This window comes from Alexandromys fortis, unplaced genomic scaffold (assembly GCF_014885135.2).
Source record: "Alexandromys fortis isolate MF-2015 unplaced genomic scaffold, M_Fortis_MF-2015_v1.1 scaffold_77, whole genome shotgun sequence".
NCBI lineage: Eukaryota > Metazoa > Chordata > Mammalia > Rodentia > Cricetidae > Alexandromys > Alexandromys fortis.
Window position 1 is genome coordinate 6,262,380 of NW_026067967.1, and position 22,311 is coordinate 6,284,690.

The 22,311-nt window shown below is 46.4% G+C and overlaps 1 protein-coding gene and 1 long non-coding RNA gene across 7 annotated transcripts in view; both read left to right on the forward strand.

The window, feature by feature from the left end:
* Positions 1 to 19,912, forward strand: part of Ints4 (integrator complex subunit 4) — a 54,900-nt gene extending 34,988 nt beyond the window's left edge. Inside the window, exons 17-25 of the mRNA XM_050154464.1 lie at positions 95 to 225; positions 8,351 to 8,423; positions 8,566 to 8,646; positions 9,091 to 9,221; positions 10,793 to 10,852; positions 14,206 to 14,365; positions 14,621 to 14,764; positions 17,205 to 17,325; positions 19,523 to 19,912. Of these exons, the coding sequence (XP_050010421.1) occupies positions 95 to 225; positions 8,351 to 8,423; positions 8,566 to 8,646; positions 9,091 to 9,221; positions 10,793 to 10,852; positions 14,206 to 14,365; positions 14,621 to 14,764; positions 17,205 to 17,325; positions 19,523 to 19,701 (1,080 nt within the window). The 3' untranslated portion in view covers positions 19,702 to 19,912. The remainder of the gene's footprint in view (positions 1 to 94; positions 226 to 8,350; positions 8,424 to 8,565; positions 8,647 to 9,090; positions 9,222 to 10,792; positions 10,853 to 14,205; positions 14,366 to 14,620; positions 14,765 to 17,204; positions 17,326 to 19,522) is intronic.
* On the forward strand, positions 9,239 to 10,786 carry LOC126509013 (uncharacterized). 6 transcript variants are annotated; one of them, XR_007594024.1, is made up of 3 exons: positions 9,239 to 9,386; positions 9,427 to 9,546; positions 9,787 to 10,786. It is a non-coding gene; the product is annotated as an uncharacterized lncRNA (long non-coding RNA). The 6 variants fall into 6 exon arrangements; XR_007594026.1 differs by having other exon boundaries at positions 9,427 to 9,506; XR_007594022.1 differs by having other exon boundaries at positions 9,427 to 9,466.
* Positions 19,913 to 22,311: the final 2,399 nt, after the last annotated feature.

Consider the following 22,311-nt stretch of genomic DNA (forward strand, 5'->3'; position numbering starts at 1 on the left):
AGCTCCTGGAGTGAGGAGTAAATGAACTCCGATAAGGAAATGCCTAGCGCAGTGCAGCTGCGCACAGAAGGTGCTCTTTGTGCCATCCGCTTAGAGAACCCCGTCTTCTGATGGGCGTCTAGACTGCGGCTTCCTGAGGCTTGTGGGCAAGAGAGGTGCACAGAGGAAACCCCGGGACACAGAGCGTTGTGCCGGGGGCCAACAAGTTTCCACTTTGCCTGTCTTGTAGGTGAGGCTTCTTGTGGCTGATTGGGTTGCACTGAGAGCAGCAGTTTACACCGCAGGGCAGGAGATAGCGTCAGCACATGATCAGCCTGGCAGTGTTCTTCTAGTAGTAACAGGGCAGAATCTTGCTGACAGTAATTGCTTCAGAAATAGAGTGGTTCTGAATGTCTCTGTGATAAGGGAACTGCAGAGACTTGCTGGCCACCAGAATCCTGCTTCATTGATGTGGATAGCCCAGAGTCTTTTGTTTTGTGTGACTGACATCAGGATGGACCAGGCCACTCAAACACACGAGATGATGTTATCCATGGACACTCATTTCTTCAGTCCTAGCTATCAGTTGCTCTGTGCGTGGTTGTGCAAGGCCTCTAGGAAGCAGCATCAATTATCCTGGTGCTGCCATTGAGGTTGCATGAGGTTAAAGAGAGGGGCTGGTTCAGTGGACAGTTGTGTCCAGCCACAAAAGTCTGCTGTGTCCAAAACAGCTTCTCAAGTGATCCAAGCCTTCAGCTTTCCTACGGTACTGTTTTTTATACAGAATTTTTATTTTGCCATTGAAAAATAATGAGGCACCGGATGGTGGTAATGCAGGTCTTCAATCTCAGTACTTGGAGTGGGAGGCAGAGGCAGGTAGATTTCTGAGTTTGAGGCCAGCCTGGTCTACAGATCGAGTTCCAGGACAAGCTCTAGAGCTACAAATAAACCCTGTCTCAAAAAAGTCTTAAAAACAAACAAACAAAAACCCCATAAAACTGGGAGTCAGCTCTATAACCCTAAAACCTGAGAACATGATATTTACCAGGTGGGTGAGTGGGAGTCTAATCTAATAAATGATATTCATTTTAGGAAACAGATTTTTAAGAGCTTGGAAAAATTAGCCAGGTGGTGGTGGCACATGCCTTTAATCCCAGCACTCAAGAAGTAGAGGCAGGAGAATGAGTTTTGAGGCTCGTCAAGGCTACACGGAGAAACCCTGTCGCGAAGAAAAAGAAAGAAAAGAAAAATAGCTAGGGAGATAACTCTCCTGCTTTCTGTGCAGTAAAGATCCTGAGTGTGGAGCTCTAGCATTTTATATATATATAGTGTGTGTGTGTGTGAGATGTAGTTCATGTGCCTGTAACCCTAGCTTTTTTTAATATTTTTTTTATTATGTATACAATATTCTGTCTGTGTGTGTGCCTGCAGGCCAGAAGAGGGCACCAAACCTCATTACAGATGGATGTGAGCCACCATGTGGTTGCTGGGAATTGAACTCAGGACCTTTGGAAGAGAAGGCAATGCTCTTAACCTCTGAGCCATCTCTCCAGCCCAACCAAAAAATTTAAAAAAAAAAAAAAAAAAAAAAAAAGGAATAAAAAAATAAAAAAATAAAAAAAAAAAAACAAAAAAAAAAAAATTAACATATAAAAAAAATAAAAAAAAATATAATAAATGAATAAGTTAAATAAAAAAAAAAAAAAAAAAATAAAAATAAAGATATACAAAAAAAAAAAAAATAAAGAAAATAAAAAAAAAAGAGAAAAAAAACAGAATAAAAATAAAAAAAGAAAATAAAAAAAAAAAAAAAAAAGAAAGAATAAAGAAAAAAAAAAAAAGAATGAAAGAAAAAGAATGTAAAAACAGTACTTAGGAAGAAGAGGCAGGAAGATCAAGAGCTCAGGGTAAACCTGGACTATATGAGACCCTGCCTCAAAACATGGAGAAGCCAGGTGAGGTAGTGCATGGCTTTAATTCCAGCTCTGAGGAGGCTGACGCAGTTGGGTCTCTATAATTCGAGGCTGACGTGGTCTACATAACAAGGTCTAAACCTACCAAGACTACATAGTGAGTGAGACCGTGCCTCATAAATAAACAAACAAACAGAAAGATAGAAAATAGAAGAAGGCAAGGCCCCTTCTTAGATCAATAAAATGAGGTCTTTCCCTGGAATTTTAGTTAGCAAATTTCTACATATTTTTTCGAATGCACACCCTATGTGGAAAGGTAGTTATAGACAGGGGAAGGTGGGTGGAGCCTGAGTTTGCTAGCAATCTCTATTGTTAATTATTTCTTTTCTTTTAAGGACTCGTCCAGGGATATTAGAGAGGCCCTCCACGAACTCTTGTGCTGTACCAACGTTTCAACAAAGGAAGGCATTCATCTTGCCCTGGTGGAGCTGCTAAAAAACCTAACCAAGTACCCTACCGACAGGGACTCCATATGGAAGTAAGGGCGCTTACCTCATTTACCGAGTCCGTCATACGGTAATAACCAACTGTACCGCTTACATGACTAGGTGCGGCCCTCCATTTCACCTCTGGGAGACGCTTGGTTCATCTTTTTTTATTTGGTTTTTCAAGACAAGGTTTCTTTGTGTAGTCCTGGCTGTGCTGGAATTCACTCTGCCTCAGACTCCACCTGCCTCTAATTTCTGAGTGCTGGGATTAAAGGCACGTGCGACCATCACCTGGCTAACTTTTCCGAACTCTTAAAAATCTGCTTCCTAAAATGAATATCCCATATCAGGTTCCCACCCATCCACCTGGTAAATATGTCGGGTAAGGTCAGGCTTTAGGGTTGGAGAGCTGACACCGAGGTTCCCTTTTCTCGTACACTGCCCTTGTCTGTCTGCACATGTCCAGCACTACAGCCATCAGCATTGCACTCAGGCAGAGCTGGCACTTGACCTACAAACAAAAAATTCTATTTGATCTACGAGTAGAAAATTTCAGTTTTTTCTCCACTAGCTTCACTGGCTTCAGACACACTATTAATACTGTTTATTAACCTCTCTCTCTCTCTCTCTCTCTCTCTCTCTCTCTCTCTCTCTCTCTCTCTCTCTCTCTCCATATATATATATATATACCTGTATATATACCTGTATATGTGCAATATAAAATATATGTTTCAGGGTTTTACATATTTCACTGGACTTATCTGATGAAGTCATCCCAAAAAAGGGGGGATTCATGTTAAAAGAAAAACTACTGAGCTAGCAAGATAGCTCAGCAGTTAAGACCACTGGTTGCTCTTCCTGAGGTCCTGAGTTCAATTCCCGGTTCATAACCATCTGTAATGAGATCTGGTGCCCTCTTCTAGCACGAAGTTGAACATGCAGATAGAGCACTCATATACATTAAACAACAAACAAATAAATAAAATTTTTTGGAAGTGGGGAGAAAAAGGAAAAACTGCTAAGTTGGCTGTAGTAGCACATGCCTTTAATACCAGCAGAGGCCGGTGGATCTCTGAGTTCTGGGCCACCCTGGTCTACAGACTAAGTTTCAGGACAATCAGAACTACACAGAGAAACCATATTTGACAAAACAAAAAAGAAAAGAAAAGGAAAACTCCTAATGGAAGATATGTGCACACAGGCCTCTATTGATGTCAGCGTTGGATAGATGGTAGAGAGCCTGTCTTTGCCGTGTGGTAGCCAGGCCGTCTGCCACCCCGCCACATCCTCAGCTCCTGGCAGATGCAGGCTGTGGTGTCTCCTTCTAGATCATGTTTTAAAAATTGCATTTTGATCGCCGGGCGGTGGTGGTGCACGCCTTTAATCCCAGCACTCGGAGGCAGAGGCAGGCAGATCTGAGTCTGAGGCCAGTGTGTTTTGTTCTACAGAGTTACTTCCAGGACAGCTAGGGCTGTGTAGAAAGACCTTATCTTTTTTTTTTTTTTTTCCTAGAAATAACAAAATAGTATTTTTATTATTTTAAATGACAAGTTCAATTATTGAAACAAAGCATTCAGTGAGACATCCCAGTGGCAATGAGCATGTCCAGTGGCCAGATCTTGGTTTCCAAACAGCACTGTGCATTCAAAGGAACCAGGGTTTCTTGGTGCCTGAGACATGTCCAGGATCTGGTGAGGAAACTCCAATTCCAGCCTGAGACAATGGAGTTATTTCAGAAAGCAAAAACATAGTAAGAAAAAAAAAAAAAAAACTAACAGTGTCGTGTCAAAGGTTAAGTGAGTTGGTTTGACATGATTCCCATGGGCCTAATCTTGGACAGCTGCAACTCCAGAAAGAATGAAGGCGATGGATTAGAATGCACTGAGAGGCTCAGTTAATGCATTACTGTATGCATGCTATGTGCATGATCAAGGAAGACCTTATCTTAAAACTCCAAAAGAAACCAAAGAAGAAATATGATGCTGAAAAAGTACTTTCTGTTTTTTTGTTTGTTTTGCTTTGTTTTTTTTTTAAACAAATGGTCCCTAAAGCCTTTTTTGTTTTTAGGGTATTTTTTTTTAATGTATGTGAGGGTGTTGTCTACATGTGTGTATATTCCATGTACCCCTGGTGTCAGAAGAGAGTGTCAGATCTCCTGGAACTAGAGTTGCAGATGGTTGTAAGCTTCATGTGGGTGCTGATAAAGTCAGGTCCTCTGAGATAAGAGATGCTCTAACCAGCCCTGGTCCTGGTGTTGCCTCTCTTCTGCTAATCGTCCATCCGCTCCTGGTCTCTGAGTCCTGTCGTGTGTGTGTGTGTGTGTGTGTGTGTGTGTGTGTGTGTGTGTGTGTGAGAAAGTCAGTGTTGGGTATCTTCCTCAGTGTTGCTTCCACTTTTTGTAAATTTTTAAAATTATTTTATATATTGATGTTTTGCCGGTATGTATGTATGTCTCCATACCACGTGCATGGCTGGTGCCCTTAGAGGCCAGAAGAGGTCCTTAAAATTCCTGGAACTGGGGGGCTGGAGAGATGGCTCAGTGGTTAAGAGCATTGCCTGCTCTTCCAAAGGTCCTGAGTTCAATTCCCAGCAACCACATGGTAGCTCACAACCATCTGTAAAGAGGTCTGGCACCCTCTCCTGGCCTTCAGGCATACAGACAGATTATTNGCAGAGTCTGACCTCACTTCCTCTTCCGCCCAGAATTCTATCCTGTTTACTCCTCCCACCAAATGCTTTAACCTATCAGGGCCAAGCAGTTTCTTTATTGCTCAGCCAATGAAATCAACAGATTGATATATGACACTCCCACATCAATTAGGGCAGATTTTAAGTTTAAAATCCTGAAGATTGGAGCAAAGGCTATATAGCTTAGATGGTAGAATACCTGCTTAGCATTCCCAAGCCCTGGGCTTGATCTCAGTATCAGATAAACAGGTACACTATAGTCCCAGCATTTGGACCGACGGGAATTGGAGGCAGGAGGATTAGGACTTTCAGGGCAACAGCCAGGGCCATATAAAACCCTGTTTCCAAAAGAGAAGGATACTAAGGTCATTTAGTGTTTCATTTAGTGGGATTAGCCTCATATTTAAACTTTTATACTGTTTTCTTTCTGTTATGCCCAAATCCGTGAAGTTCCCGCAAAAGCCAACAAGGAAACCGAATCCCATATGTAAAAGCAAAGAGCCTTTATTTTAGTCAAGTTTGTGAACTCCGCATGTCCAACGTATTGGAATAACTGGAGAGCCCCAAGCTCAATTAGAATAGGGTTTTTATAGTAGTAAAGGTGGGGGCGAGGGCTTTCTGAGGTTCAGGACCTCTGATTGGCTGACATTTGTCTAGGGGTGTCCTGGCAGGTGATCCTATCTACGGTGGTTGGAACATTAGGCATTTCCTTTGGATGGTCTATTCTTGGGCGGTGGTCGGGTCCTGGCACCGGGTATTGCCTCAGGGTAAACTACCGAGACTTAGGCCTCTTATTAAATTTATCCAGGGCCGAGTTCTACTCTGGCAGGTGATAATGGTTGGAAATAAGAACTTGCTTTGGGTGACCTGTCCTTACTTAGCTTATCATGGCTGGCCCCCACACTTTCTTTCTTTTTTGGTGGAGGGGGAGTGGTGGTGTTTGAGACAGGGTTTCCCTGTGTAGCCCTGGCTGTCTTGAAATTCTCTTTCTTTTTTTTTTTTAATTTAATTTAATTTTTCTGTCTCTTCCCCACCGCCGCCTCCCCTGAAATTCTCTTTCTGTAGACCAGGCTGACCTCAAACTCACAAAGATCTGCCTGCCTCTGCCTCCCGAGTGCAGGGATTGAAGGTGTGCACCATCACCTGGCATGCTATTTTCTGAACTGAACTTGCTTTTGATTTTGCTTGTCAAAGTCGAAAGGCTAATTCATTTCTCTTAAAAGGGCCAACTTCCCAGGCCTTTGTTGGCACAGACCTGTAATCTGCCCGTTTGGGGGACCAGAGCAGCAGGATTCATGGCCAGCCTGGGCATCGTAGTGAAACCACCTCTAGACTAACCGCGGCTGGCAATAGAGATGAACGTTTCCTTGGCCTGGCGCGGGCGACAGGAGAGTGGGAACGGGAATAAAGGACAGGATTGCTGGCGCGAGGCCCTGTCTTACTGAAAAAAAAAAAAAATCCACTTTTGTTAGTAGCAAAAGAGGGGACTGAGAAGACGTTGTTCACCTGTGCTGATCACTCTTGTTAGCCTAGAATCTGAGCCAGGAGTGTGTTTGTGATAGGGAGGAGCTAATAAATTGTGGCGTCTACTCAGCCATATAGTCTGTGGTGGGCAGGAATGGTCTGTGGGGAATCACACCACGATATAGCAAAATACTTACGGTGTAATATTATGTACTCCAAAAAAAAAAAAATACAAAAGCATTCTGCTCCAACCACACCTATGTAGAAACTTGCACATGAGAAATTATTGGATGTAACAGTTTTCTGTTATCCATGTAGTCTTAAGCCTATTGCTGTTCAGTGTGGTGATACCAGATAGGTGTGGCCACTGAGCCTTGAAGTGCTACAAGTACCCACTGGACTGTTGAGACTTACTTTACGCAGCAGGTGTGAAAGGGAAGCCAGCTTGAGGTAGCATAGGGTAGAAAGTACAGAGTTATTGATTTATTTAGCAGTTCACTTAAAGCATTGCTTACACTACCAAGCATGTCTTCACTCGCTACCTGGAACCGAATGACCTAGAGAAATAGCTAAAGTAACTGGTCATTGCCCTTAACAACCTGCTGACTGCCACCTACACTTCTGTAAAGTCTTGCTTGTTGGCCCCAGCTTGTGGCTTTAGAATATGAATTGAGAATACCTACTGGGCCCTGCATCGGAGCCTTTCAGGACCTGTCCTGGCTTCGGTCTACTGATGACATCGCCTGTCTTCTACTCTTGATGGTGCCAGCACTTGTTCTTCTCAGAGAACCCAGGTTCAGTTCCTAGTGCCCACAGTACCCACAGGTTGCTCTCAACTGTCTAGAACTCCAGTTCCAGGAGAGCCAGTGCCCTTTTCTGCCCTCTAAAGCCACCAGGCGTGTGTGTGGTGCACAGACACAAAACAACAATAACAAAACAGAAAAAGGTACCACTTTTGTTAAAATGGCAGTATACTGAATTAAATAGACTCTATACATATTCTTAATTTTTCTTTTTTTCTTTTCTTTTTTTTTTTTTTTTTTTTTTTTTGAGGCAGGGTCTCTCTATGCTGGCCAGGATGGCCTTGAACTCACAGAGATCCACAAGTCTGCCTCCTGTGTGCTGGGACTAAAGGTGTGTGCTACACACCTGGCCCAAGTAGACTATATTTATTTTAAACATTTTCACTGAGCTGGGCATAGTATTTCATACCTGCAATCCCAGTACTCAGGAGTCTGAGGCAGGAAGATTGCCAAGTTCAAGGCCAGCTTGGACTATAGGATGAGACCATGTTGAAATAAACACCCCCAAAATTTAGTTTCCCAGTGTGTTTTCTGTTATAAACGTGCCTACTAGAAAATTGAAAATGATGTGTGTGACTTGCGTTGTTTAGACAGGGTTAGTCTGGTTTCTATGAAGTCACTCATTGCGCCGTCAGAAGGTCCTTGGAAGCCGAGCTTGATGGTGCTGCCTACTAGAGAAGCTGAGACAGGAGGATCATGAGTTTGAGGCAGCCTGGGCTGCATCCGTAAGGTCACCCTTTCTGAAGAAAAGAACAGGGAATTAAAAGATGGAGAAGAAACTCCCTGAAATAAACCACAGCAGAGATAGGTGGAGTTGGTACCCAAACCTGCGTTAGGTGATGGAGAGGGGTGGGGAGTGACACCTGTGGCTCTCAGTGAGCGCTCTCATTGGAGAGAAGCTGGGAGAGGAGGCTCTAGGAAAGCTGCCCGGCTGGGAGTTTTACCAAAGGACACCACACACGAGTTGGAATCTCAGTTGGAAGCCGGACAGTTTAGGCTGCTCAGGTTAATGCAGTGACCCTGTGAGCAAGACCCCAGGGCCCAGCGTGCAGCAGCTGATTGTCCTGACAGTCGTTGCACACTCCGCGGTAGGCGAGGCTTGCTCGCTTTTAGACAGTGCAGGGAATGGGAGGAAACCTGCAGTATGCCAAATTCTCAGTCAAAGCACAGATCTCAAGTCTGTGTCCCTTTTGTGACCGCTGTGCCTGTCTCTCTCGTTTGTCTGAGTAGGCTTTGCAGGAGAAGCTGTGGAATGTGGCTGCCCCCCTATATCTAAAGCAGAGTGATTTGGCCTCAGCAGCAGCAAAACAGGTAAGCACATGGAGACTCCTCAGTCGGGCGTCTGTCTGGGAGCTTGCTCTGTAGACCAGGCTGACCTCAAATTCACAGAGATCCACCTGCCTCTGCATCCCTAGTGCTGGGATTAAAGGCGTGTGCCACCAACGCCTGGCAATTTTGAGGTTATTTTAATATTTTTAGTTCTTTGATACTTTCATAGAGTGTATTTTTATATTCATCCATACTCCTCTTCCTAACTTTTCCTAAAGCTATCCCCACCTCTACCACCCGGTTTTGTTTCTCCTTTTTTAAAAAAATAACCTGCTGAGTCTTGTTTGTGCTCTGTCCATATTCCAGGGTTAGGGCCACCCACAAGAGTGTCGCTAGTCTGCCAGGAGCCACACCCTTCCTCAGAAGCCATCAGCTTGTGCAGCCCTCTCTCTCCTGTGATGTTTTACTGACTGTCTTTCCTTACAGATCATGGAAGAAACCTATAAAATGGAGTTTATGTACAGCGGGGTGGAGAATAAGCAGGTGGTGATCATACACCACATGAGGCTCCAAGCCAAAGCCCTGCAGCTGATAGTCACTGCACGGACCACGCGAGGGTAAGGTGCAGCTGATAGTCACTGCAGGGACCACGTGAGGGTAAGGTGCAGCTGATAGTCACTGCAGGGACCACGTGAGGGTAAGGTGCAGCTGATAGTCACTGCAGGGACCACGTGAGGGTAAGGTGCAGCTGATAGTCACTGCAGGGACCACGTGAGGGTAAGGTGCAGCTGATAGTCACTGCACGGACCACGTGAGGGTAAGGTGCAGCTGATAGTCACTGCAGGGACCACGTGAGGGTAAGGTGCAGCTGATAGTCACTGCAGGGACCACGTGAGGGTAAGGTGCAGCTGATAGTCACTGCAGGGACCACGTGAGGGTAAGGTGCAGCTGATAGTCACTGCAGGGACCACGTGAGGGTAAGGTGCAGCTGATAGTCACTGCACGGACCACGTGAGGGTAAGGTGCAGCTGATAGTCACTGCAGGGACCACGTGAGGGTAAGGTGCAGCTGATAGTCACTGCAGGGACCACGTGAGGGTAAGGTGCAGCTGATAGTCACTGCAGGGACCACGTGAGGGTAAGGTGCAGCTGATAGTCACTGCACGGACCACGTGAGGGTAAGGTGCAGCTGATAGTCACTGCACGGACCACGCGAGGGTAAGGTGCAGCTGATAGTCACTGCAGGGACCACGTGAGGGTAAAGTGCAGCTGATAGTCACTGCACGCACCACGCAAGGGTAAGGTGCATGTTGTATGGAAAGAGCCTGCTTTGGTCCCACCTGGCTATCTTACACCCGAAATAATCACACAGAAATTGTATTAAACACTGTCTGGCCCATTAGCTCTAGCTTCCTATTGGCTAACTCTCACATCTTTTTTTTTTTAATATTTATTTATTATGTATACAATATTCTGTCTGTCTGTATTCCTGCAGGCCAGAAGGGGGCACCAGACCCCATTATAGATGGTTGTGAGCCACCATGTGGTTGCTGGGAATTGAACTCAGTACCTTTGGAAGAGCAGGCAATGCTCTTAACTTCTGAGCCATCTCTCCAGCCCCTAACTCTCACATCCTGATTCGACCCATTTCTAATAATCTGTATGTCACCACGAGGTCGTGGCTTACTGGGAAAGATTAGCATGTCTGACCTGGCAGCTCCATGGCGGCTCTTTCTCTGCCCTTCTTCCCAGCATCCAGTTCTGTCTACTCCACCTACCTAAGTGCTGCCCTATCAAAAGGCCAAGGCAGTTTGTTTATTCAACCAATGAAAGCAACACATAGACAGGAGAACTTCCTACACCAGGTGCACACTGGACAGAACAGGTGTTCTCCTGAGGATACCGTAGATACAATCACCGCTCTCTTAAGGCAAATGATGAGGAAGATATAGGGAAGTCTGCTAAGAGATGTGCAGTCTGCTTCTTTCACTTTCAGGAAGTCTGAAGACCCATGCCTGACCTCTCTAGCCACAGATACGACTCCTGGTCTTGTGTTCCTCAGAGAGACCGTTGCCTTTCTTGCTGTCTAGGAGCTCGTCCACCTTACAGTGCTTGGGTTTCGGGGTTCTTGTCCTCACTCCTTCGTTCACAGAGTGACAGGCTTCTTACATTTTGCTTTTTTCCTGCAGAGTTGACCCCTTATTTGGAATGTGTGAAAAGTTTTTACAGGAAGTGGATTTTTTTCAGAGGTGAGTATTTTGTAACTCTTACGATGGTTTCTTCATCTTGTTTATGCAGAAAGTAACCTAACAGACGCCAAACGAGATCACGTCTTTTACGTCTGCTGAGCTGTCCGTCACCTGTTGTCAGTGTTTTCCTTAGTGGTGTATAAACTTTGTAAGTCTAGAGCTTCGGAATAATAAATAATAAAAACATCAGGGCCATTTGGATTCAGCCCTTAGCTGAGCTACAGAAAACAAGTATGAATCTCTACAAACAACAACAAATTGTTCTTTTAATTCCTTTTATATTTTTGTTTGAGATAGGATCTCACTGTGTTGCCCGGACTGGTCTTGAATTGTTGATCCTCCTGCCTCACCTCCTGAATGGTAGGATTACTGATATGTACCAGTGTGCCTGGGATTGTTCTTTTGCCTTTTTGAGACAGGGTCTCATGTAGTCTGGGCAGGCCTTGAACTTGTTGTATAGCTAAAGCTGGCTTGAACTCCTGATCCTCCTGCCTGTACCTCCCAAGTGCTGGGATTATTGGCAGTTGTTCTTTAATTCCGTAGGTAAATAATAACAAGCCAGGTGTACTGACACATACCTTTAATGCCAGCATGGAGACAGAGGCATGGGGATTTGAGGCCAGCTTGGTCAAAATAGTAAGTTCCATACTAGCCATTGCTGCATAGTGAGACCATAAAGAAATGGAGAGAGATGGAGAGAGAGAGAGACAGAGAGAGACAGAGAGACAGAGAGAGAAAGAAGAAGAAGAAGAAGAAGAAGAAGAAGAAGAAGAAGAAGAAGAAGAAGAAGAAGAAGAAGAAGAAGAAATAAGTAGGAGTTAGAGAAATGGTTAAGAGTAGTTACTGTTCTTTCAGTGAAATTGAGTTTGGTTCCCAGCACCTATACAGAGTGCCTCACAATTACCTGTAACTCCAGTTCCAGGGCTTTGATGCCCTCTTCTGGCTGCTGCCAGCCCCTGCATTCATGTGCACATACCCACACACAGAAACATGCACACATAATTAAAAATACATGTGAATCTTCTAAAATAACAGAATGAATGTGTGGAATAAATGTGTCTCAAGATGGGCACCATAGGGCACGTCTGTAATCCCAGCTGATCTGGATGATAAGGCAGAAGAATCACTTGAGCCTATTATTTCAAGACCAGCTTGGGCAAAATATTGATTATGTGCATGCATGCTTGCGTGTGTGTGTGTGTGTGTGTGTGTGTGTGTGTGTGTGTGTGTGCGCGCGCACGCTCAAGCATAGGGGAACCAGGGGCTGATGTTAGGTGTGTGCCTCAGTCACTGTCCACCTTTTTTTCTGCAACAGTCTCACACTGGACCTGGAGGGCATTGGTTTATCTAGGCCAGTGGCCAGCAAGCTCCAGGGAGCCTCCTGCCTTAACCTTCCCAACACTAGGGGTCACTGCCGCTCCCTACCTTTTTACTTGAGTTCTGGGGGAGTGGAATCCAGGTTCTTGTCACTTTAAAATGTTTCTCGGGGGCTAGAGAGATGGCTCAGAGGTTAAGAGCACTGCCTGCTCTTCCAGAGGTCCTGAGTTCAATTCCCAGCGACCACATGGTGGCTCACAACCATCTATGAGACCTAGTGCTCTCTTCTGGTGGGCAGGCATACATGCAGACAGAACATTGTATACATAATAAATAGATAATAATAAAAAGTGGGTATCAGGTCCATCTACTATGGTCTGGATCTACTCTTAAAACATGCAGTAGATGATCAGAGGGCTTGATAGAGTTAAAGTAGTGAGACTGAGCTTGTTTCGTGTGAACAGTTGGGTTTTTCATGGCGGGGAGCATAGTAGCCAGCAGGCAAGCATAGTGCTGGAGCTGTACCCTAGGTCTCACATCTTAAAAACACGATCACAAAGTCTATAACTCCAGTCTCAAGGGATCTGACACCTACTTCTGTCCTCAATGGACCAAATACACAAATGATACACAGATATACAAGCAGATAAAACACCCATACATGTAAAAAAAATAAAACTTAAATATTAGAATAAAAACAAAATTTTCCTCCTTTCACCATGTAACTGTGGCTGTTACAGAACACTGTGTATACCAGGCTGACCTCAGACACACAGATATCTGCCTGCTTCTGCCTCCTGAGTGGTAGGATTAAAGGTATGTGCCACCATAATCTGTCAAAAATAAATCTTAACAAAGTTCTTTCACACTTGATGGAGGACACACTCTATAATCTCAGCAGTTGAAAGACCAAGGCAGGAGGATTGCATTTCCCTGAGCTATAGTAAGACCCTCTCTCAAACCACAGCAAAATCATAACAAACCCCCGGGGCTGGGATACAGTTCGGTGGGAGAGGCCCAGGGCTCAATCCCCAGTGCTACAAATGGATCAACAAAAAATTCAGCTGTTCTTCTTGCTTATTATTATTAGCATGATCCCCAGACTTAGAGTAGTACCTGGCACTTGATGGAGCCTCCTGTAAAACATTTCTAATTAATTAGCGAATCTATGAAAAGAATGATAATAGCATAATGATTAAATACACTCATATAAAGCACTCAAGTACATGCCTGACACTCATGGTTACTCATTAACAGAGCCTCAAATTATAGCCCAGGCTGGCCTTGATCTCACAATAATCCTCCTGCCTTGGCAGAATCCCCCAAATTCTGAGATTATAGACATTAACCACCATGCCAGCGAAACAGGCTCTTAAACAAAAAAACCAATTTTCTATGTATGTCTCTGTGTGTGTACACGTTTTATATGTACCAGATGTTGATGTAGAGTGTTTTTTAATGATTTATGATGTGTACAGTGCTCTATGTACATGTATGCTGCAGGCCAGAAGAGGGCACCAGATCTCATTACAGATGGTTGTGAGTCACCATGTGGTTGCTGGGAATTGAACTCAGGACCTCTGGAAGAGCAAGCAGTGCTCTTAACCTCTGAGCCATCTCTCCAGCTCCGAATGTTTCCATCAAACACTTTCCACCTTATTTACTGAAGCAGGGGCACTTACTAAATCTGGAGTTTGCCAGTGAGCTTGATCTGCTGGCCAACAAGCCCCGGGGATCCTCTTCTGCCTTCCCAGTGCTGGGATACAGGCTCATGCTACTGTCCCCGTCTTTGTTACAGATTCTGGGGGTTAGGTTTAGGTCCTCAACGCCTGCAAGGCCAGGGCGTTTTTGACTCAGCAGTGGCTCTTTGGCTGATCATGGTGCCCCAGCAGGCTGATCACTGTCCCTGTCAATTTCAGGCACGATCCTAAAGCTCCTCCCATTCAGTCCTCTTCCTGCTTCAGGGCTGGCAGAAGTGTGGGCTTAGCTAGCTTGGTGAACAAGTGTGTGGTCAGTGCTTCTGTGTGTTCACACAGGTGCTTTGTTGCCGATTTGCCCCAACTTCATGACAGCTTTGTGGATAAACTTCTTGATATTATGCCCCGACTCATGGCGTCTAAACCTGTGGAAGTGATCAAAATTCTGCAGACAATGCTGCGGCAGAGCACCTTCCTCCATCTCCCGCTCCCGGAGCAGGTCAGAGTCCACGTGCCCTCGCCCATCTGTCCTGAGACTGAAAGCCACTTAGTTCAGTGAACTTCTGTGACCAGGGGAGCAATGAGCTAGGGTCCTTCCTCTGATTACATGTATTCATAGGCGGAAGACTGGGATGCCATGGCATGTGTGCATGTGTGGGTCCAAGGATCAAACTCGGGTACCACCGTGGTAGTAGGGACCACCCCTCTAAGCTTTCTCATTGGCCTGAAAATCGGCATATTTTTTTGTTTACAGATCCACAAAGCCTCGGCCACCATCATCGAGCCCGCAGGCGAGTCAGACAACCCTTTGCGGTTTACATCTGGGTTGGTGGTAGCCTTGGATGTGGATGCAACCCTGGAACATGTACAAGACCCTCAGAACACTGTTAAGGTCCAGGTGTGTTGGGTGTGGGCTCCGTGTGTTTACACTGACACTATGTTGAAGCCTTTAACTTTGGTTCTTTTGTCATCTACTTGAGGGACCAAGACTGAAAAGGGACAAAAAGAGGTGCCATGGCAGGAGCCAACTCTGCTCTTGAGCAAATTAAACTCTAAACCTCAGATTCTACATCTGAAAATAGGAATAGCAGACATTAGCATGAAATGTATATAATGCCCTCAGAATCCAGGAAGGTTTTATTTACTAAGGATCTGTATAATGCAGACTTTAGATTTAATCCCTTCTACACACACACACACACACACACACACACGCACACACGCTGAATGTATCAGTTGTAATAAACAAGTTCTATTGGTTGGTCAGGTGGCAGACAGAACTCATAGATGGGAAGAAATGATCAGGAGAACACATTTTTCCAGCCTTAGATAAGCTAGAATCACATGAGCTGAGCCGCAATCCCAGCTTCCTCCACCTCTCCGTCCTTCCTGCCGTCCGTCTGTGCATCTCGTGCTTCCTTCAGTGCAGTGCTAAGTGTGGAGGTTGTGGATAGGCTGAGTGGTGCACTCAGTTTCCCTGGGAGCCGGATCAAGGGGCCGGCAGTTAGAAGTGGAGGTCGGTGCTTCAGGCACGGTTAAGCTTACTGTGCTGAAGGTGCTGACGCGGGTACCGCCTGAAAGAGGACCGGCCGAGGGTGAGGAAAAGCGGAGAGTGAGCCCTTGGTGGTGCAAGTCATGAGAGAAGGAGAGGGCGGTCTGAGTTACTGTATTTTAGCTACTGCAAGAGGAAATACATTTTTCAGTTGTTCTGAAATTCAGAATATAATTCATGCTGGCCATTTTCTTCTCCTCACCTGCTTGGGCCACAGGTTTTTAAACTCCTGAAGGAATGTTTCTGGCAGCTGTAAGACAGCAGAGTCTTTGACAGAGAACTTGGTTCTGTTTGTTTGTCCCACTTCTTTCTTCTTTAGAAGTCATTTTTTGGTTATTTCAGACATGGATGCATTGCCCTATTCCATTATCCTCCCAACCTCTCCTCTCCTTTTAAGTTAACCCACTGAGCTGTTAAAGATAATGGAGTTCTGGAAACTAGGGCCCCTACAGCTTTCTTCTTCCCTAGGATGGGGCTGCAGAGCCTAGAAGCCAGTAGAGAGAAACAGCTTGTAATTATCTTCGCTGTGACCAGATACCTGAGAAAAGGAGATGGAAGGAGTTGATTTAGCTCGTGGTTTCGAAGGTTTCAGTCTGCAGTTGCCTGGCTCCATCCCTGTAGGCCTCAGGTGAGGCTACAGCGTCATAGCAGGGAGTACATAGAGGACAAAGCTGTTCAGCTCGTGGAAAGGAGGAAGCTGGGACAGAGCAGGGGCTGGGGACGTGACAGGCTCAGCCTCGCCCCAGAATACATGAAATTACAAATCTCTCAGGGGTTTGAGCCCTTGGTTAGGTCAGAGTCCTAATGATCCAGTCATTTCCCCAAAACCCTGCTTCTGAACACTACTTTACGGACTAAGCTTTCAGTATACAAGTTTAAGGCTAGTGTAGGCAAGTAACAAAACTGGATCTCAAAACAGTCACAAAGATGGCTTAGTGAGCAAGAAGCTAAAAGTCACTGGAGCATAAAAATCCCGGTATAGCCACACATTCCTGCATGCTGCCCAGGGGGTGGGGGAAATGCCTTGAAAACAAGGTGGAGGGCGGTCTGGTCTCTGCAATATCCCCTCCCCCCATACCCAAACACAGCAGAGAGAAGGAGAGAAAAATAAACATAGACCTGTCAGTCCTTGGGAGGGCCCAAGATGCTCAGAGAGATGAAAGATTTGAGCCAGCAGACAAGACACAAACTTCCCTGGATTTCATGGTTGAAAGGATGATCCGAGTCCTCTCTGTGTGCACAGAGCTTGTCCAGTCCGTCCTCCTGTCTGCTTGTCCCTGTGTCCTGTAATAGACTCCGCACAGGCAGCTAGGGCCTCAAGCTATTGAGGGAAGAATTCTATGTCCCTTGGAGAGATGTGAAGATTTGGCTAACGATGCAAACAGACCCCCTCTTTCTTTGAGTGCTCTCTGGAGACTGCTTCAGAGCCAAGGAGGGAAGTCCTTTCAGCGCTGCGACATTGTTCCTCTTAAGAAATATTTACTGCACGCTGCTTCTAGTATTGTCTACCACCACCACCACCCTTTTTTTTGTTTTGTTTTGTTTTGTCAAATTTTTGAGACGGGGCTTCACTGTGCTGCCCTAGCTGTCTTGGAGTTCACTCTATAGACCAGGCTGGCCTCGCCTCTGCCTCCCGAGTGCACCACCACTGCCCGACATGCCTTGTTCCCACTTAAGAAGCAGATTTTTATGATGGCTAGGGTCACCTTTCTACTGCTGACTTGGGGTTCACATCTATTTTCTTGGCTCATGTGTCTTCTGTGGTTCCATTTCTGTAATGCTTTAGGTCTTGTACCCTGATGGCCAGGCTCAGATGATCCACCCGAAGCCAGCAGACTTTCGAAACCCTGGCCCCGGCCGGCACCGCCTCATCACTCAGGTGTACCTCTCCCACACTGCCTGGACAGGTGAGTCAGCGGGCTGGGGGAGCGGGAGCATCTCCCCACTAATCTCACTATCTGCCCGTTATGATTGTTTAGAGTATCACCGTGCAGCCCTGGCTGGCCCAGAATTCTGTGTAGACCAGGCTGGCTTCCAGCTCTGCCTCCCAAGTACTGGGATTAAAGGCATGTGCCAGCCAGGCATGGAGGCAGAGGCAGGCGGATCTCAGTGAGTTCGAGGCCAGCCTGGTCTACAGAGTGAGTTCCGGGACAGCGAGAGCTACAGAGAAACCCTGTCGTGGGGGCTACCCTGAGTGAACTGGATCTCTGTTACGGAAGGATGTCATAAGCTCAAACATTAATATGTTTGGACTGATTTGCTGTTTGCACAAGGAACAAGGTTCCATTAGAAGACATGGGGGACTGTAGAGCCGAGTCTCATGGGGATAGACTGGGCTGCACACAAGGAGACCAACTTTGCTGCTCTAATGCAGGAAGTGGAGTCCATAGCTCCTTTGGAGGTCAGGATGCTACCTTGTAGAGAGCTAGGTCTCAGAGTTGGGGGTTCAGATCCTTCCTTTACTGTGAGATTCTGTCAACCTTACTTGTAGAGAGCTAGGTCTCAGAGCTGGGGGTTCAGATCCTCCTTTCCTGTGAGATTCTGTCAACCTTACTTGGCTTCTCCTTTTCTTTAGGATGGGAACCATTCTTCTAGGAAAAACGGATGCGTTGTAGGGCTTGTCTCGGGTGACTTTCATTTCTCCTCTCCACCATTGCCTCTCTTTTTCTCTCTCTCTCTTCTCCCTTCTCGGTGGCATTGGCTTGAATTGCCATTCCTATTAGAAGCTGATAAGGGAAGGCAGAATGGCTCTCTGCCCTCCCGACTTGCCCAGGATTTGGCTCCTTGAAGTGCTGTGGTGCTGTCTGAGATAGACCAGGAGTCGTGATGACAGAGCTGATGCTGGGCTTGCCCTGGCTGCACCCCGAGTGGGAGATGGTTCTGGAAGTCTGGGATTGGCATAGTGCTTATGTCATGACCACACTCATGACTGAGAGGCCCTGTGGTGTGGGTGTGTACGCTGCATGGCTGGAGCTGAGGCTGCGCTTAGTACTCCTGCTGAACTCAGTGGGCCCAGGAGGAGAGCAATGTCATCTTTGCTCTGACCCCGAGAGACCAGAAACAGAGTTGGAGTCCTGGAGCCTTTGTCCTGGTTGATTTGTGAACCATCCAGCTCATTCTTACCCTCCGAACTTTTAGCCGGAAGCTGATCTTTAACCCTTACACCAAAGTAGGGCACATGCAAGTTGATTGTGTTCTGTGCCTTGCAGTTGCCAGTAGGTCCTTCTGAATGTCTCTCCCTCTCCTTTGTGGAAGCCATGTGGTTAGCAAAAGACCAAACTCAGCTCAGTTGTTCACAGGGTGGATCTGAGCAGCCACTTAGAGCTATCTGAGCTCCTGGACTTTTTTTTTTCAAGATTGTGACTCTTTTTTTCATGGTGTGGCAAGAAAAGAAGTCCTAGGGTTTAGTGCTTGGCACAGAGTGGGTTTCTATTCCAAAGCCTCCCTGCCTTCTTCCCTCAGTGCGTTCAAGCTCAATTAGAGCATGTCCTATACTCCATGCCACTGAGCTGAAACAGCCAATGACTCACGAGGGGTTTGTTTACTCTCAGGAGGCCTGCCACAGACAGGCGGCGGATCTGCAGTGTAGTGTGTGAAAGAATCAGAAGGACTCTGCTGTTTTAAATCCCCGAAACAGGTTCCTTTCCACTGGTAACAAATTTTCTGCCAGAACTGTTTCTACCTTGAACCTTTCCACTAGAAAAGGCAGGTCCAAGATGCACACAGACCACAGTCACAGCACCGACTGCGTATCCAGCACTGTGGCCTCCTGCAGATTTCTCTCTGGTGCCCTCGGCAGCTGTGGCTCTGAGTGGCAGAAGCCCACATGGAGGCAGTGGCTTTACATCTGCAGCTCGGGACCAGCCTCAAATGATTCAGCTAGAAAACTGGTTTTGTGTTTGAGGATAAAAAGGGATGCAGACAGAGAGATTTGCTTGCCTCTGCCTCCAGGGTGCTGAGATTAAAGGTGTGGGCCACCTCCATTTGATGTGCTCCTCCCCCAGCCGTGCAGCCGGCTTTGATGGCCCTTCATTTGCAGCTTCATTTGAATTCCTAGAAGTTACCGAGTGGTGGAGGATTTCTTGTTTTATTTTTATTTTCCAGAGCCATGCCAGGTGGAAGTGCGGCTGCTGCTGGCCTACAACTCTGGTGCACGCATCCCAAAATCTCCATGGATGGAGGGTGGTGAGATGTCACCACAGGTGGAGACCAGCACTGAGGGCACCATCCCCTTCAGTAAGCCCGTGAAAGTTTACATAATGCCCAAGCCTGCAAGACGCTGACCCTAACCAGTTTTCACAGCCATGGCCTAGGAGCCCTTTCTAGGTACTGTGAGCAGAAGCCTGGTACATCACCTGGAAGTATGTAGGCATGAAGAACATGCCAGCCTTACAGTCCCTTTCAGTATCGTACACAGGGTCAATCATTTTTACATTAATAACAGAAATATTCTGGTTTATCTCTTCCGTTCCCATAATAAAGTTGAGAAAACACCTAGCTGTTCTAGTTTCTAGTCTTAAAAAGAAGCCCATAGCAGTAATAACACATGTTAATTCTGAAATGTAAGACATACGGTATGATTTTCCAGGCATTTCCAACTCCCGGTTATTCAAACCATAACCATAGTCTTGTTTCTTGAAGTAACAATTTCTTTGCCAGAGTCAACTCCAAAGCCATTTAACAGCTGTGTATCACCACTGAAAGGTTCTGAAGGGCCTTGGAGATCTATTGTCTTCCTGATCAGGCAGTGGACGGGCGAAGAAAGGACAGAATAGCAGGGCAGTAGGTCATTTTCATCCTGCATTGCCCTTGGAATCCCTTCGCCTTTAATAAAGGCATGAGGGCCATATTTGGGGAAAGCAGGCCGTGCTGTGGGAAGAAAGGAAGTCCTGTCTGGCAGCACCTCTGCTGCGCTGGAGCTGCAGGAAAGTCCAGGTGAGGTGGACTAAGTCGGTGCTGCAGAGAGGCTGACTGGGAAGCAGGCCTGTGCGTGTGCATGTGCCATCCACATAAGGTTTGGAAGCTGTACCGTTAATAGTCAAACTTATATTCCTTCGAATCTAAAAGGATTCCAGAGGCCCCAGTTGTTCTGCTCTATTGTCCCACTACGGGGGAAGTACACAGGTACTCTGGACTATGTGTCTCCTGAAGGGCACATGGGGAACCACATCCACAAGGGGTGTTGCCGTCAGTTGTGTGAGCCTTGTCTTAGAATTGGGCATTATGATAGGAATGGGTTACTTAGCAAAAACAAATTTTGGGGGGCCAGCCGTGCATGGTGGTGCATACCTGTGATCCTAGCACTCTGCAAGCAGAGGCAAGTTAGATCTCTGTGAGTTCAAGACCAGCCTGGGCACATAGTGAGTTCTAGGACAGCCAAAGCTGTATAATGAGACCTTGTCTCAAAACAAAAAAACAAGATCTGTGGGGGTCTTTTGGAGGAGGGTGTGATGAGCTTTGCAAGCATGAGTTTAATTCTCAGCACCCCATAAAAGCTGGGCATGGTGGCGTGCATTTGTAACTGTGCGGTGCAGCCTAGGCAGGAAGGTCCCTGAAGATTCTGTCTCAAAACTAAGGTGGGTGGGTATGGCATAGTAAGCCTTAAATTCCAGCCCTCTGACCCACCTGAGCAGATGGGTCTCAGCGTTCAATGACAGCCTGACATTACTGAATTCAAGGCCCATGAGAGTTACATAGTAACGCCCTGTCTTGGCTCACAGTATAAAAGTACAACCCAAGCCTGACATCTCAGTTCGATCCTGGATATGGTGGCTCACATCTGTAATCCTAGCCCTCCTAGTGCAAGACAGGCAGAGACAGGATCACCCAGAAGCTCAAGGGCCGACGCGCTATGTACAGTGTGGAAGGAATGACAGAGTAAAGAAGAGCCAACTCCTGCCAGCAACTGTGAGTCCATGTGAACCAGCTCCTCTGCAGCCAGGGCTCTTCACTACTGAGCCATCTCCCCAGCTCCCAATACATTTGGTTTTTTTGTTTGTTTGTTTTTGTTTTTTTAAGGTGGGAAGCAATTGAGAACACTGAAATCACCTCTGGCCTCCACGTGTATGCGTTAATCCCAGCACTTGGGAGGCAGCGGCAGCCTGGTCTACACAGAGTTCCAGGACAACCAGGGCCACACAGAGAAACCCTGTCTTGAAAATTAAAAAAAAAAAAAAAAAAAAAAAAAGACCACACGATGGTAGGACCTCCAGCTGTCCAGCGCTCCGGTGTTTTGAAAAGCAGGAATGAGCACATGTGCTGGCTAGTTTTGTGTCCACTTGACACAAGCTGGAGTCACCTCAGAGGAGGGAGCCTCAGCTGAGAGAATGGAGCTGTAGGAAGCCTGCGGAGCATTTCTTAGTGGCTGTGGGGGAGGGCACAGTACACTGTGGGTAGGGACATTCTTGGGTTCCATAAGAGCAAGTTGAGCAAGCCTCCATGAGCTCCTGTTTCCAGGTTCCCACCCAATGTGAGTTCCTGCCGTGCCTCTCCTCAGTGGACTGTGACTTGGTATCTGTAAGCCAAATAAAACAAACCCTTTACTCCCCAAGTTGCTTTTGGTCACGGCTCACCGCAGCAATAGTAACCCTAACTAGGACATAGGTCAGGCAAGGGTCATTGAATGAGATGGATTTGGTGACACGGGCAGTACCTGCATCGACAGCCTGTCTTGATCACATTTGGAACGCGGAGAGCTTAGACAAGTAATAGCAAAAGTGCACCACGAAGAGGTGAAGCTGGAACTTATCAGCACGCTACTTTCCAGTTGTGCTTGGCGCTGTAACTCTTTACACGAACTAACTTCCAACTGCTCTACAAAGTAGGTACTCCTACCTTCATTTGGTAAACAAAATAATTAAAATTTAGAGAAACCGGGCCAGTGAGATGGCTCT